Source organism: Amblyraja radiata, chromosome 1, assembly GCF_010909765.2.
Source record: "Amblyraja radiata isolate CabotCenter1 chromosome 1, sAmbRad1.1.pri, whole genome shotgun sequence".
NCBI classification, from domain to species: Eukaryota; Metazoa; Chordata; class Chondrichthyes; order Rajiformes; family Rajidae; genus Amblyraja; species Amblyraja radiata.
This window is the reverse complement of record NC_045956.1, coordinates 132,270,732-132,288,414: the sequence shown is the minus strand read 5'-3', so window position 1 is coordinate 132,288,414 and position 17,683 is coordinate 132,270,732. Positions and strand designations below refer to the sequence as shown.

The window sequence follows — 17,683 nt, the reverse complement described above, 5'->3', positions numbered from 1 at the left end:
ATAAATGTGAGGTTATCCAATTTGGTATAAAAAACAGGAAGACTGATTACTATCTAAATGGCGCCAAGTTGGGAAAAGGGGAAGTACAACGGGATCTGGGGGTCCTTGTTCATCGGTCTATAAAAGTAAGCATGCAGGTACAGCATGCAGTGAAGAATGCAAATGACATGTTGGCCTTTATAACAAGATTAGTCGAGTATAGGAGCAAATAGGTCCTTCTGCAGTCGTACAGTGCCCTTGTGAGACCACAAGGTATTGTGTGCAGTTTTGGTCCCATAATTTGAGGAAATTTGAGGAAAGACAGTCTTGCTATTGAGGGAGTGCAGCATAGGTTTACCAGGTCAATTCCCGGAATGGCGGGACTGTCATACGCTGAGAGAATGGAGTGGCTGGGTTGTTAAAGATTTGGACACGCTAGAGGCAGGAAACATGTTCCCGATGTTGGTGGAGTCCAGAACCAGGGGCCACAGTTTAAGAATAAGGGGTAAGCCATTCAGAACGGAGATAAGGAAACACTTTTTCTCACTGAGTTGTGAGTCTGTGGAATTATCTGCCTCAGAGGGCGGTGGAGGCTGGTTCTCTGGATACTTTCCAGAGAGAGCAAGATAGGGCTCTTAAAGATAGCAGAGTCAGGGGATATGGGGATAAGGCAGGAACGGGGTACTGATTGGGGATGATCAGCCATGATCACATTGAATGGCGGTGCTGGCTCGAAGGGCCGAATGGCCTACTCCTGCACCTATTGTCTATTGAAAAATTAACGGTGACCAGAATGAGGCCGCCATAGAGAGTAGCGAGAATTCTTGTGCCGTAAGTGCAGTGGTAGTGGGTTGCCAGGAGGTCGAAGGTTGTCATAGGTTGCCTGAAAAATCTCCTAAGTGGGACAGGCCCATTACTGTGCACCCCAATGTGATGATAGCATTTAATGGGACTCAATAAAGCTGAAATGTGTATTGCTGCATTTGCTGCATCTCAAACTTCATGGGCTTATTCTCAGGGCTTATTCAAAATTTTCAGTAATACTTTGATGGAAAGAGTATCATTACTTTGATTAAATTTAAAGGGTTAAGTAAACATGTAACTACAACACTATATATTTTGTGACTAATGGTGCGTGTTAACTACACGTTTTGTGTTATTACATTTTCCACATCACTATTATGAAAGATGACCTGGAGCTGAACTGGAATCAGTTGGGTATTTTCCAATTTGACTTCAACAGCTGCAAAGCTTTACAAATTGCCTTTTAGTGCTTGGTGTGAAAAAAAAAAGTTCTGTCAGTACTCATCTAATATTAGAGGCTTGACATACATTTATTGATTGGTGAGCAGAATGAAGCATTGCATAGCGGTTACAACAGTGGACAGAAGTCTGAACTCGAGATCAAGAGACACAAGTTTGAAATCCACAATTGCAAGTGGGAATTTAAAATTCAAGTAATTAAGTAAATCTGAAGCTTTCTTTAAAAAAAAAAACGAGTACTGTATCAGCAATCATAAAACTACGGATCTGCAGTTCTAAATTCATTTGGATCACAAAGTAAAATCAAAAGAATAAAATCTCCTGCCTTATCCAGTCTGCTATGTGTGTGACTCCTTGTGTGGTTGGCTCATATGTGGCGTGTCAGTTCAGGAATAATTAGGGATAAGCAACAGATACTAGCATTGCCAATGATGGGCACATCCCAGGAATGGCTTGTCTCTGCACATGACTTGGATGAGGGATTCGGGTGCATTGTAGCCAAATTTGCAAATGATATAAACATAAGCAGGTTAGCAAATTGTGAGATCTTAAAAAGAGATCAAGAGTGAACAAGAAGGTGGCAGTTGGAAGATAATGTGGAAAATGTGATGTTAACTGCTTTGGAAGGAAGAATGGAAAAACAATTTATTATTTAGCAAGGATGATATAACAAAATGTTGTGGTACAAATGGATCTGAGGATACAAAACAAGTGCAGTACAGCAGTACTAATGCAATATTGGCTCTCAAAAGCTATGAAATATAAAAGTAGGGACGTTTTGATACAACTTTACAAAGCACTACTGAATCCAAATTGCAATACTGTGCACAATTTTTGCCTTCATATTTAAGGAAAGACATACATGCATCAATGCAATGTAGACTTATTTGTCTCTGACCTCCTACACGTTATGATGATGACCAATGCAAGCTTGAAGAGCAACATCTTATATTTCCTCTGAATGGATTGCAGCCTTCTGGACGGCTTCAGCTTCACTAACCTCAGATAACTCACTTTTTGTTTTTGTCAACATCAAAATTGGCCATTTCTGCCTCTCAGTCTCATTTGTTCTCTCTCTACTACCACATCTTGCTTGCTGGGCATGTCCTACAACCCTGCTATTCACAGCATTTAACACATAGAAGCAAAATCTGCTTTAAATGTCATATTAGCTTTTTTGGTGTAACACCATCAAAGATGTTCCCTTTGCTCCACCCATCCCCCCCATGCACACCTTATTTGCAACTGAAACCAACTTGTTTTCCCAGTTCCTTTCCCAGTTGTGATGAAAGGTCTTGGACCTGAAACAGTGACTCTATTGCTCTTTTTACAGATGCTGCCTGACCTGACATATTCATTTCACTTGCACTTTATGTGCAATGTGACGAATAAACCCGTATTGTACTGTATTGTATTGTATTGTATTGTATTGCTAAGGTTTCCAGCAGAGAAGATATACCAGGTTGGTTTCTGGGATTAAGTGGTTGGCATATGGAGAGAGATTGAGCAAGTTGGGTTTTTATTCCTGGTGGGTTGGAGGAATCCAAGGTGATTTCCCTGAAACTTAAAATTCTAAGAGGCATGGACCAGCCGAATTATTGGAGAATGTTACTCCTAAAGGGGCATAGTTTCAGAATATGAGTACATTAATTTCCATTGGTGATGATAAGGAATTTCTTCTCTCAGAGTTGTGAATTTGTGCACAGAGACACAGATTCACAACTACTGAATCTGTGTTCATAGATGTAAACATCTTTACTTTTCAGTTTTAGTTTTAGAAATCCAGTGCGGAAACAGGCCCTTTGGCCTACAAATTCTGCACCGACCAGCGATCCCCACACATTAACACTAGGGACAATGTTTACATTTATACCAAGCCAATTAAGCTACAAGCCTATACATCTTTGGATTGTGGGTGATAACCAAGGTTCTCGGAGAAAACCCACGCGGTCACGGGGAGAACGAACAAACTCTGTGCAGACAAGCACTCATAGCCAAGTTTAAACTCAGGTCTCTGTGGCTGGTAAGTACCTCATGGCCAACAAAATCTATCCCAAGTTGCTATGTAAAGCAAGGGAGGAGATAACTGTGGCTCTGACAGAGATTTTGCATCTTCATTAAGTGCTGTCAGGCAACAACTCTACCGCTGTGCCACCATGCTGCTCTCTGTTCAGTACTGTTCTGAACAGCGGTTCAGAAAACTAGGTGGAGATTGACGGGTATTGGAACTGCAAGAGATATAGTGGGTATGGAGAAACAGCAGGAATTGCTGTTGCGGGTGTGATTGAATTAGCTGTGATCTTATTGAAAGGTGGACAGGTTTGTGTTGACTGGCCTACTCCTGTTCTTGTTTCTTACATTCCTAAATTCGTACATGTAGCCACGTCTGCTCCAGCACTCAGTACGATTATGACAAATCCTTGGGACACTCAATTCTCCCACCTGTCGCTCATCATCCCTTAATTCCATTGGAGTCGACAATGCTATTATGTTACTTGGGAGGGTTTAAACTGATTTAGCAGGAGTGGTGAGAAGCAGAAGAGTAGCACAGCAGGCTGAGAGAAACGTATTGAGGGTAAATCCAGTGAGTTCAGTGGGCAGAGCAGTCAGAGGCAAGTTAGGGAGCAGGAAATGGTATAAAAATAAAGTCTGGAGCAGGTTTGCATTAAGAAGGAGGCGATGTCAGATCACGGGCTGCTTCACTCCGTGGGCTAGTAAGTACCTCATGGCCAACAAAATCTATCCCATGTTCCTATGTAAAACAAGGGAGGAGATAACTGTGGCTCTGACAGATATTGGTGCATCTACATTAGCTGCAGGTGTGACTTTAGACTTTAGAGATACAGTATGGAAGCAGGCCCTTCGGCCCATCGAGTCCATGCCAACCAGCCATTAGCCTTTACACTAGCACTATCCCACACACTGGACAATTTATAATTTTTATCAAAGTCAATTAACCTACAAACCTGTATGTCCTTGGAGTGTGAGAGGAAACTGGAGCACCTGGAGGAAACCCACGCAGTCACAGGGAGAATGTGCAAAGTCCGTACAGACAGCATCTGTAGTCAGGGTCGAATCCGGGTCTCTGGCGCTGTAAGGCAGCAACTTCCCCACTGCGCCACTGTGGGGCCCTTAATGCAATGCCTAAAGACTGGAGGGTAGCTTGTGTTGATCCACCATTCGAGAAGGGCAGATGGGATTGATCATGTATCTACAAGCTGGTGAGCTATATATCAGGGGTAGGGAGATTATTGGAGAAAATCCCGAAGGATAGGATACATGCACATTTGGAAAAGTAGGGGCTTATCAGAGATAGTCAGCATGGCCTTGTGCAGAGGAAATCATGCCTCACTAATTTAATTGAGTTTTGAGGGGATATCTAAGAAGATTGATGTAAGCAAGGTAGTAGATGTTGTCTACACAGACTTTAGTAAGCATTTGACAATTGCATGGTAGACTGGTCCAGAAGGTTAAGACATGAGATCCAAATTGAGCCGGCATAATGGATCATAAATTGGCTTATTGATAGGAAACAGAAGGTAGTAATGGAAGGATACTTTTCTGATTGGAATTCCATGAACAACAGTCTATTATAGGAATCAGTGCTTGCACCTTGTTGTTTGTGATATATTCACAACTTGGATGTGAATGTAGGTGACATGATTAGTAGGTTTGCAGATGACGTAACCTTGGTGGAGTTGCGGACAGTGAGGAAGATTCTAGGGCTAGAGCATGTTATAGATTAGATAGAGAAATGTACGAAGAGTTAGCACAAGAAATGTATTCCTGACCAGTGCATTTAGGGAAGTCTAATAGGGTTGGATATACACAGTAAATGGCAGGGCACTGCGGGCTGTTGAGGAATGGATGGGCTTGAGGTTCAAATCCCCAATTCCCAGAAGGTGGTAACAGAGGTGGATAGAGTTGTGAAGAATACCTTCATAGGGCAGGGGATACAATATTAAAATTGGAATATTGGAGAATATGGTGTTGATTTAACAGGATGCTGCCTGGATTGAAAGTTTTTAGTCTTGGGGAGAGATTGGATAGGCTAAGCTTGTTTTTCCTGGAGGGAAGGAGGCTGAGGCTGGATGTGTATAAAATTGTAAGTCATTGATAAGGTAGATATGCAGAATCTTTTCCCATGGCAGGCATATGGGATGCAAGGGCCTGCAGGCTTAAGGTGAGAAAAAGAGTTTTAAAGAGGATTGAAGTATTTTACACAGAGTGTGGTTGATATCTGAAAATCACTGCCAGAGCAGATGGTAGAATCAAATACAATCATTACCTTTGTGACTGATGCATGAATAAGCAAGGCATGGGAGAATATGGACCCAATGCCGGCAACTGTGATCAGTGAGGATTGGTAGAAAGGTGGGTATGGACATTGTGGGCTGAGGGCCCATTTCTATGTGTACGTGTATGAAGGTAGATAGATCTCCAGGGCCTGATCAGATATCTCCAAGGACATTGTGGGAAACTAAAGAGGAAATTGCGGGAGCCCTCGTTAAAATTTAAGAGCCATCCTTCAATACAGGAGAGGTGCTGGAAGACTGGAGGGTGGCAAATGTCGTGGCTCTATTCAAGAAGGGATGCAGGGAAAATGCTGAGAACTAAAGGCCGGAGAGCTTAACATCTGTAGTTTAGTTTTAGTTTAGATATACAGCGCGGAAACAGGCCCTTCGGTCCACCGGGTACCGTGCCGACCAGCGATTCCCGCGCATTAACACTATCCTACACCCACGAGGGACAATTTTTACATTTACCAAGCCAATTAACCTACAAATCTGTACGTCTTTGGAGTGTGAGAGGAAACCTAAGAAAACCCACTCAGGTCACGGGGAGAACGTACAAACTCCGTACACACAGCACCCATAGTCGGGATCGAACCTGGGTTTCTGGCGCTGCGTTCGCTGTAAGGCAGCAACTCTACCTCTACGCCACTGTGACCGCCCTGTAGCCGGAAAGTTACCTGAGGGTATTCTGAAGGATAGGTTATACAGGCATTTGGATGGGCAAGGGCTGATTAGGGATAGTCAGCATGGTTTTGTACGTGGGAGGTCATGTCTCACAAATCTGATTGAGTTTTTTGAAGATGTGATGAAAAAGGTCGATGAGGGCAGAGCTGTAGATGTTGTATACATGTATACATATACATGTTGTAAGGCATTCGACAAGATTCTGCATGGTAGGCTGCTCTCGAAAGTTGGATCACATTGGATCTAAGGAGAGATAGATGGAAGGAAGCAGAGGGTGATGTTGGAAGGTTGCTTCTCGAACTGGAGGCCTGTGACTAGTGGTGTGCCTCAGGGTTCGGTGCTGGGCCAGTTACTGTTTGTTATCTACATCAATGATTTGGATGAGAACATATAGGGCAAGATTCGAAAGTTTGCTGACGATACAAAAGTGGGTGGTTTTGCAGATAGTGAAGATGGTTGTGAAAGATTGCAGCAAGATCTTGATCGATTGGCCAGGTGGGCAGAGGAATGGTTGATGGAATTTATTACAAATAAATATGAGGTGTTGTATTTTGGGACGTCTAATAAGGGCAGGACCCACACAGTGAATGATAGGCCTCAGGGGAATGTTGTAGAGCAGAGGGACCTAGGAGTGCAGGTGCATGGTTCCTTGAAGGTCAAGTCGCAGGTAGATAAGGTGGTCAAAAAGGCTTTAGGCACATTGGCATTCATCAGTCAGAGTATCGTGTATAGAAGGGTTTTGGCCCGAAACGTTGCCTATTTCCTTCGCTCCATAGATGCTGCTGCACCCGCTGAGTTTCCCCAGCTTTTTTGTGTACCTATCATGTATAGAAGTTGGGAGGTCATGTTGCAATTGTATAATACATTGGTGAGACCACATTTAGAGTATTGTGTTCAGTTCTGGGCACCATGTAATAAGAAAGATATTGTCAAGCTTGAAAGGGTTCAGAGAAGATTTACGAGGATGTTGCCAGCTCTGAGCTATAGGGAGAAGTTGAGTGGCTGGGTCTCTATTCCTTGGAGCACAAGAGGATGAGGGGTGATCTTATAAAGTTGTATAAAATCATGAGAGGAATAGATGAGGTAAATGCACAGAATCTCTTGCCCAGAGTAGGGGAATCGAGGACTAGAGGACATAAGTTCAAGGTGAAGGGGAAAAGATTTAATAGGAATCCGAGGGGTACTTTTTTTCACACAAAGGGTGGTGGGTGTATAGAACAAGCTGCCTGAGGAGGTAGTTGAGGCAGGGAATATCCCAACGTTTAAGAAACAATTAGACGGGTACATGGATAGGACAAGTATGGACCAAGCGCAGGTTGGTGGGAATAGTGTGGCTGGGACATGTTGGCCGGTGTGGGCAAATCGGGCCGAAGGACCTGTTTCCACACTGTATCACTCTATGACTATATAGCTCTAAGACTCTAGAGGGCATAGATGTAAGGTGAGAGGGTGAACATTTAATGGAGATGTACGGGGCATGTTTTTTTTTTACACAGAGGGAGGTGGGGACTGGGAACATGTTGTTAAGGGTGGTCGTGGAGGCAGGTACCATAGTGCTGTTTAAGAGGCTTGTAGATAGGCACATGGAAGTGTAGGGAATGGAGGAATATGGATCACATGCAGCAGATGAGATCAGTTCAGCTAGGTATTATGTTCGGCACAAACACTGTGGGCCGAGGAGCCTGTTCCTGTACTATTTATTCTGCTCTGTGATTCTACGTTTTGATTTTCAATTGTTATGTCTGAAATATATTAAGCAAAGCACATGATTAAAGTTGGGATGTGTCTTATATGTATTTTGTTTGTCAGGTAGTCACAAAAATACAGGCGTACCCCATTTAACGCTACCCCTCATGCCACACCTTTGCTATAACACTCTTTCATTTTGGAACCTTATTTGCAGTCCATGCTGTGGCTTTAATGAAAGCTGGATGTTTAACAGGTAGAATGGAGGTGTTTTTGAAAGTGCAGAGGCATAATTGTGGGTCGGAGCCACTGTGTTGGGTGTACGGAGGTGTTTAAGGGGTTGTGGTGGTTGTGCCTGTGGGGTTTACGGCTTCTTCTGCCAGGTGACCCTGGCCACTGGGAGACTGGGGGAGCCAAGGGGTTGGATATGCTTGTTTCTACTGGGCTGGATGTGCCTTCCACTAGATGAGTACAGGTGATCTTTCTCGGGCGATCAGGACACAGGGAGTGCAGGGGACAGGATCTGGCGGATCCTATGGGTCTCCAGGCTCCTTCTGCTGGGTTCGAGCTGCTCATTTACCCACTAAGGTTCATGTGGGTTCCAGTTCATGCTCAGTGTTATGTCGTTCCCTCCGGTTAGGTTTATGGCTGGGGTCAGGTGGGGTATGATCCAAGTTCAAGTTCAAGTTACATTTATTGTCACATGCACCAATTGGTACAGTAAGATTTGAGTTATCATACAGCCATACGAATAAAAATAACACAATACATCATAGAGTTTAACAGAAACATTGCTCCACATGGTCCACGTTCCTCTGGGTTATGGTCCACTACTCGTCTGCATTATGGCTCAGGGGTTCCCCGGTTAGAGCTAGATAGTAGACACAAGGAATGGCAGATGCTTGAATCTTGCATAGAATACAAAGTACTGGAGTAACTCCGGAGGGGAATTGGAGCATAACTTTGGAGTTACGCAGGGCAATCAAAGCTCCAGTTGGAGAATCAAATCCGGTTGTTTCATGTCTCTTTTTATATTGGAGCCACAAATGGAATAATTGAGTTAGAAATAACTTATCAGGATCACAACCCCATTTATGCTCTGTTGTAATGCTGTTTCGTTTAGTGCTCCATTTTCCAGGAACGTATCTAGTGCACTAATAGAGGTATTACTATATAATACAATCATTTTAATTAACATCTAGGTGTTATAAACACACCAATCGAATATATTACCGTACAATTTGAAAGAAAGGAATGACTGATGGGCACAGTCTTATTAAAGTCTGTCAAATATCAAAAGTAAAGTTTCATTCAGATTGCTGCCTGGAAATGACTTCTGTTTATCTGTTCTTTATTATAATGGATGTATGGCAAAGGCAGGGGGTAGTTTATTTCATTTTCACTTAAGTTGCCTGAGGCTTCCCAAGTCCTGAATGACCAGCACACTCTCTGTAGCTGATGTGTTTTGACATCCTTATTGAAAAGAAAATGATCACTGCAAGTTTATTGATCATCTGCAGCTGATTACTAATCATTTACTGTCAATTCAGATTATATCATGATATGCTTATTATCCCAGAAATCTAAAACCACCATACCAAATCCTATTCATTTTTGTGTTTAAAAAATGCTTCATATTTAATTTTCATTTTTCTAGAAATCTCTCTGTGTTAGAAGCAATTTATTTCTCTTGGCTTCCTCGATGTTTTGCTGGGGTTCGGGGCTTGCATTACACCATGGGCTAGCTCTTGATATCGGATGTGTGCCTTTCCTCCAATCAATGTAAGAACCACAATTATGAGGAGATTAAATACCTTCATTCATCCTAAATGCAAAGCTAGCAAGTTACCTTCCAAATTGAGTCAGGATGTGTATGAATAACAAGTTAGAGGCTATCCCCACTAAACCTGGAAACATGTTGTACACCAGGAGAGGAAGATGAAACAGAAAAGCCCATGTTGACCTGTCACAGAGAAAGAAAATCTTAAAGGGGTTTACTGAGATATGAGGGGAAAATGGACACTAGGCCTAAGAGGGACTTGGTGGCCAAAAGCTGAGCCAGAATGTTGGTTTTAAGAAGGGTCTGAACCATGAGAGTGCTGCTATTAACATAGATAATCACCTCACACTCAGAACACTTTTAATACAAAAGGAAACAAAACGGGCAATACGGGCTGAAAAGATGAAGTACGAAGGGAAGCTGGCCAGGAATATAAAGAAGGACAGTAAAAGCTTCTTTAGAATGTTGGGCGAGTCCAGAACCAGGGGCCACAGTCTTAGAATAAAGGGGAGGTCATTTAAGACTGAGGTGAGAAAAACCTTTTTCACCCAGAGAGTTGTGAATTTATGGAATTCCCTGCCACAGAGGGCAGTGGAGGCCAAGTCACTGGATGGATTTGAGAGAGAGTTAGATAGAGTTCTAGGGGCTAGTGGAGTCAAGGGATATGGGGAGAAGGCAGGCACGGGATATTGATAGGGGACGATCAGCCATGATCACAATGAATAGCGGTGCTGGCCCGAAGGGCCGAATGGCCTCCTCCTGCACCTATTTTCTATGTATGGCCATCATAAATTCAGCAGTGGAGCGGACAAATCAGCAGACAGGTTCCACCACAAGGATTAATTAACAGAATAGATTTATGATGTTTTTTAAGGCAGACTACCCTATTCCTCTGGAGAGCAGATTACCATTGCTAATGGCAATTTTGGTACATGTGTATAGAACTGGTCTGGGATATGAATTCCTGTATGTCCATAAAGAGTTGACAAACATGACAAAGTAGTGTTAAGAAAGGAAGTCCCCTGGCGGGAAGTTATATTGAGAGGAAATGAGTTAAAAGGGCACATGATAGCAGGATACAAAGGTGAGAGACTATTGATAGCGACTCAGGAATGAACCAGGAATTCAATGAATTCCTTGCAAAAGTAATTGACCATGGCCTCAAACACTCCTTTCAGTTGAAAGACCATCTTACTCATACGTTTTTCAATCTAGGTTTCTACATTTGTTATTTATTTTGATGCCTCCTCTACTTTAAGGAGATGAAAAAGAGATTGCATGACTGCCTCACAGAACATCTTTCAGACTGCTAGCATGACCCTGTACTTCCGGTCACCTGCCACTTTAATTTTCAGGCCCACTCTCACACTGACTTTTTTATTTTGACCTCCCACACTATTTCAAGGAAGCTCAATGCTCATGGGACAGTGTTTTTTCCTCAACGATATCTCCAAGAATTTCAGATAATAATTACATTTCTTCTGGAGCTATGATATATTTGCTTGTCCTATCACCATTCTGTTTTAATGTGATCTCATTAATTTCTGCAAATGATCATAAACCTTCCTTTCTGTTTTTTCCTGTCATTCTCTTCACCCTATCTCTTCATCTTATAATTTTTACCAATTATGATGAAAGATCTTTAATATAACATTTATTTTTTTCCTGGCACCTGTTGTTTTACTTGTTGAATATTTCTTACAATTTCCCTTTATGTTTCAGATTCACAGCAGCAACTGTTTTTTTTCTCATTTTTGTCAGGGTCAAAAATAACATGGCTTTGCAGAGATAACTCCATTGTACATCAAAAGGACCTTTTCAGACAATTTTGAATTAATAGAAACATAGAAAATAGGTGCAGGAGGAGGCCATTTGGCCCTTCGAGCCTGCACCGCCATTCATTGCGATCATAGCCGATCATCCATTTCTGGTCTGTTTTTAAGAACCACAGCAACAAAAGTAAAACTTGCCAACATTAACTTGGTCTTCCAGATTTATACACCTTATATATTACAGCAGTTTGCTCAGAGATTATTTTAATAACTGCTTCATAAGGTAAAACACAGCAGGTGGTAATTATAAAACTGTCAACATTTACTATTAGGACTGCTAGTTTGCTTTCCCCGCCAACCCACTAATGAAGACTAGCAGTTCAATTTCGCTTTCAAACTGTTGGATTTATTACATGTGCTATGGAAGATGCGTGGTCAGAAATGCAAGTTTGTAAAACTCACTTTAAAACAATTGTAGATGCAGAAATTCATTTCAGATACATTTTTTTCATCTTTAATTTGATTGTGGATGCATTAAACATGAGGATATGTAAACAATACATATTAGAAATTGCATTTGTAATGATGTTTACCCCAGAATCCTTGCTGAATAAATAAGATGAATTAGGAGTGTAGACTGCTGAGCATTTCCATTAGAAGTATTTCTTGAGGATGAGTTAAATTTTAATCTTCTCATAGCCAGTCTGAGTGTGATAGACTCAAAACATTTTAGACAAAGACTAATTATTTCATTGCTATTTCACTGGAATAAACCTGAAATAAATAATACTATTTTGTAGAGATTTGCTGTGGGTTTGCAGCATTTTTCCATATCCCTTTCTCAGGTATGCTCCTATCATATAACAGTCACTAGCAAACATAGTACACTGTGGTAACTCAGTGGTTCGGGCAGCATCTGCGGTGAGAAATAAACAGTTGATGTTTTGAGTTGAGCCCCTTCATCTGGACTGAACAAGTAGGGGGTAGATAGCTAGTAAAATGTGGTGAGGGGAAGGGTGGAACAAGAGTTAGCAAGCAATAAGTGAGAGTGCATTGATTGGCAGGTAGAGCCTGGTAGGAAGGGTGGAGATAGAGACCGAAGCTGGAGGGGGTGGGTAGTCATGTGGAGGCCACAAACAAACATCTGACAGTCAACCCATCTCCTGAATCTATCTATTGTTTGCCACCTCTTGCTCCACCCTCCCTTTCACTTCTTTCTCTAGCTATCTCTTCTCTTCTCTCAGCCCAGATGTAGGAGCTCGACCCAAAATGTTGATTATCCATTTCCCACTACAGATGCTGCTGGGCTGCTGAGTTCCTCAAGCAGTTTGTTTGTTGCTCCAGACTCCAACATCTACAGACTCTTGTGCCTTAATATAATTGTTTTCACTGGCTAACTTTCCACTCATTATTCTTTTCTACTTCCATTTTTTAAAGTGGTTTGCACCTAAAGCCATGAATTATTGAAATATATCATGGTTTATCTATTAACTACAGCAAAGAAGAAGAGTTGACAAGCAAACTGAACCTGGGTCTCCAGGTTAAAGCTTAAAATTCAATTTAATATAAAGGCATAACACTCCAAAATGAAGGAGATAACTTGATGTTCAGTTTTTTCATAAAATAATGTTGATCTGACTGTTAGGAAGTCATTGAGACAGGCCAGAAAGAAAATAACTTTAGGTTTTTCTTACCTTTAATGTTGAGGTAATGTCCAGTCTCAGTAGCATGACCCATACTCCATACAATACCTTTCTGGAGACATGGAGGTCTGCCATTTGAAGAATTACATTTTCCTTCTAAATTTGCAATAAACCATTTTTTCATCTCAACCAAACTCTTGAATCTATTTCTTCTTTAGACAACATTAACATGCCAGTTTGGCGGTCAGTATATATAAAAGAACTATGTTTCAAATCTCTCCTTGCGACAAATCAGCACTAGATAGCTCTAGTGAAGCCATCAGTCTGAAGAAGGGTTTCGGCCCGAAACGTCACCTATTTCCTTCGCTCCATAGATACTGCTGCACCCGCTGAGTTTCTCCAGCATTTTTGTGTATCCTAGATAGCTCTAGTTTAGTTTAGTTTAGTTTATAGTCACATGTACCGAGGTAGAGTGAAAAGCTTTCATGTTGCATGCTATTCAGTCGCCGGAAAGACTAACCATGATTACAATCAAGTCAACGGCAGTGTACAGATACTGGATAAAGGGAATAGCTCTACCAATGGCTTGTCAATGTCCACTACTAGGAAAGACATTCTGAATGTCTCTCAACTTAACAAATGATTTAACATTCCAAAAGTAATGATGATGTTAATCAGTCCATTAGCAATTCACTCTCATCTGACACTATTTTATCCAATTCGTTCATTTTGTCCTGGTTTGAAATGAAGTATATTTTAAACCCCTTGACTGAATTATATCAGATTGTTGAACAATGAACAATACTTGAAGTACAGCAGATTGAACTTATAAGACCTTTAAGATAATCACAAATGCATTTAGATGTAAATCCTACATTGCTGTTTATTTTACAATGAAAAAAATTGCCACTAATGGAAAACAGATACAAATTCAGATTCTGATATTTCATTTATGCCCCAATGACCACTGTTGCATAACTGATTATTAGTGTATGATTACAGGCTTAGGAAACGACTAAACATGATTGAAGAGGTGGTTATTTCAAAGTCAAGAGTCATAGTTTAATTGAGCAAGTTGCCACTAAATGCGGTGAGTGTTGGATCTTCTGAAGCACTGACAAAAGAAGCAGACACGTTTTTGATTAGGGAGTGAAAGGATACAGACTTATGTTGCTGCAGGAAACAAATAACATCGCTTATAAGGGTCACAAGTACAGAATGTTGGCAAACAGTGAAATGAGCTGGATAAACTAAATGGATTGTTCACATTCTCCAGCCTTAATATTTTCTTGCCAATGAACAGTACAACAAGAAATATTTAATGACCTTGAGATCTGTTATATTTTATTGGTTGCAAAAGAATAACACCATCCATTTTGCATTTTTTACTGATGGTTAAAGGCTCAGTTCATTTACGAGTAAAAACTGTTGTTGCTTTCACAATTTTCATTTTCAGTATATTTTAGAAATTACACAGATCAATTAGTAGTCGTACATTTTTCTTCACCCCACTTTATACAGACTGCAATTCTGCATATTTTCAGAACACAGAAACTAGACTTGCAAATTCTGGAAACAATAAATATGGACATATGGGACCAAGGAGACGACAATTAATCTATTCTGGTCTCGTTTTCAATGTAACTCATGTAAAGGAGAGGAAAGATGACAAAACATTAACACTGATAATATCAGATGTTGTTGAAATATAAAATAAATCTTCCATTAACTAATTGAAAGCCATGTTTTTTCCTGGGGTAATAACTTTAAATAACATCTTCATTATTTAAAAAATGGTACATACTTCACCATTTTGAAGAAATCTATTCTTCTAATAACTTTGTATTGAGATGTAATTTGCTGATTATAATGTTTAGAAGTTTAAAATGCCATGGAAGAATACGGCAAGGACTCATAAAATTTCAGAATGCCACAAAGAACCACAGATTGTCACATATATTACTGACAATACAGACACAGAATAGTATCGAGTTACCAACGAGGCATCAGAAAAGACAAATAGCAGTAGTGGTGCCTTAACGTTGCCTCTTTAACTGCAATCGTTCAAAGCAACAAGCAGGAAAATAAAATTAAAAACAGAACCAGGCACTGTTTGTTAAACTTGTAAAAGATGTAATGTCCTTAAAGTTATATAAAATGGCTTAATGACATCAGTAATTATTTTAAGGCTTGGGTTACAATTTAGAGGTACCTTGGTTAATATTAACAGGCATTAAAAAATAATTACATGACAATTATACCAGTAATTATGCAAAAACTGATAATAACAGGCAATCACTAATGCTTTAAACCTCTGCATGTAACATACAATACGCTTCTATTTACAAAATATGTTATTTCTATAGAAGTAAAAATCAATTGTTCTTGCTATTAAAAACCAAACCAAAGTCAATGTTAAACATTCAAACATCCGTAAATAAACTGAATGAAGATTCCATACTCACTGAAGGGAGAGTTTTCCTTCTTTGTTCCACCAACTTTGCCATTCCTATCGATCTTGAGAAAGTATTTGGTGAAAGAGAACAGCTTTCTCCACCGCACATCTCCTTCCAGGTATTTGTAGCTGCGCACATGCCTTCCCAGGCTGTATGAAGAGCTTGTGATATTTGGAGACCGCATATCTCTGCTGATGTCATTGGAGGCAACAGACGAAGAACAGATCAGGAAGAGGAGAAAGACATAAGCCAGGTGTGTAAAGGCAGAGGCACCCTTTGTCAGTATCCATTTCCACATTGTAGTGAAGCTCTTAGCACTAGAAATAGTCTCATAAAAAGAAACATGCTGGAATACCAAGGACACTTATGCGGCAGGTTGAGAGTTTGTTGCTGGTCTTCTCTGTTTGACCCCTGTTATCCTTTGAATGTCGTTCATCAATATCCATACTTCAGGTGATAAATCATATCCAATGCGGGTTTTCTTTTACTTCCGTAACGAAGTTACTGAGCTCTTCAAATATCCCTTTGGTGCTTTTATTTTTATATCTTTGGTTTCTGTTAACGTCCTTCTCAGAGTACTGGTTGATAATGTAACTCCAGAAAGGTGAACAAAGTCCTGCAGTAAGTTCACTTTCCCTTGACGACGACACAGAAAGCTAATTCAAACCTGTTGAGGGCATCGGACAGCTCAAGGCAAGTGAGTAACTTGGCAAAAACAGAAGTGCTTTACTTCATAGTAAACAGGTCAAAAAGTGGTGATAAATATCAGTGATTACCACACTGAGCAGGGATGTGCTTACCGCAGTGGCGTGTCAGCCAGTTATGGATCAGACAGCAGTGGACATCTGAAATCAAGTACTGGAAGAAAATTCTTCTGAGGGAACTATGCAGATCACTGATTGTAAGCCTTCTGAAGCTTTCAGTCTTGCTAATTGCCGTTACTGTTCCTCTTCCCTCTGACAGACGGCCACCAGCATGGGTTGTATAATCATGCTTTACTAATCTCACTCTCTTCCGGGCTGAACCCAACTCCCTCTAGGGAGCCCCTTTGGACTTTCCAGCGTGGGCTTTTTTTGGCAGCGAAATTCTTGAGAGCCACCTGGAGCTCGCTGCTTTCCGACTGTTCCTGTGAAGGAGACCAGTCACACAGAGTCCTGCAAACCAGATTATATACTGGTCAGGAAGAGCAGATAGATGCAATTAATTTCTTTTTTTAACCTCTGCCAACTCTGAAGGAAATCCTAATTTCATAAATAATTTGTACTTAGCTTCCATAGAGGAGACATTCACACTTCTAGTCATTGAGTTCTATCTTTTGTTTAGAAACCATGTAAAGTTTTCTGTGTTAGAGCTTCTTTATGTTTATAGGATTAAATAAAGCCTGATGAACAGATTGTAACTGTTAACATGAGTCATGCATTTTCAGTCTCCTTTCAAAGCTCATGCACTTTGTACCATTATAAATGTTTTGATCTTAAAAAATACAAATCTGTATTTAAACATACTATGACCAGAACACATAGAAAAAATATGTTCCTAATCACTTTATTATGCTGCCTATATAACAGATCATCATGCATATTTCTGAGTTACTCAGGCTTCTCCCTGACTTTCAATCGCATCTACTGCACCAGTAATGCAGCATCATTCTGTGTCCTACTGCATTGTATTATTGAGTCACGTCAGGATTAAATAGAGAAACCCTGAGAAAAGTTCCAAAGCAAAGATGTACTATGTAACGGAATTCAATCTCTCCCAATAGATTCAAGCTACCAACATAAATGTATGAATGCAGATTATATCTCTGTAATAAGGCCCGATTCATACTCAGTTACTTCAAAGGCCTGAAATTCTACCTCCCTCTTAGTGGCAACAATCAGATCTTAATAGACTCCATTATTAATTGTTTTGCTGCTCTCTTTGAAAAAAATAATTGTTCTCAATATAAAGTTTCAAAGTTGAGGATTGCATTTAAATGTACTTATTTTACCTTAAAATTACATACATTTTAAAAGTTGAACATTCAGACCGCGCACTAGTACTAAGGTTGGTGCATATGAACAGGTAATAATTAAGACTTAATTCCTGTATTCTCAGCCTCTTCTAAGTCTGTATATATATGTAA

General features: G+C 40.5%; 1 protein-coding gene across 2 annotated transcripts in view; it reads right to left on the bottom strand.

Moving 5' to 3' along the window:
• fgf10 (fibroblast growth factor 10) overlaps positions 1–17,683 on the bottom strand; it is a 146,772-nt gene that overhangs the window by 82,994 nt on the left and 46,095 nt on the right. The window contains exons 2-3 of one of the 2 annotated variants that reach the window (XM_033030990.1): positions 16,359–16,712; positions 15,568–16,225 (exon numbers count right to left, since the gene is read on the bottom strand). In XM_033030990.1, the coding sequence (XP_032886881.1) occupies positions 15,568–15,856 (289 nt within the window). In that variant the 5' untranslated portion in view covers positions 15,857–16,225; positions 16,359–16,712. Of the gene's footprint in view, positions 1–15,567; positions 16,738–17,683 lie in introns of those variants that run through there. The other variant, XM_033030988.1, reaches the window with a different exon arrangement.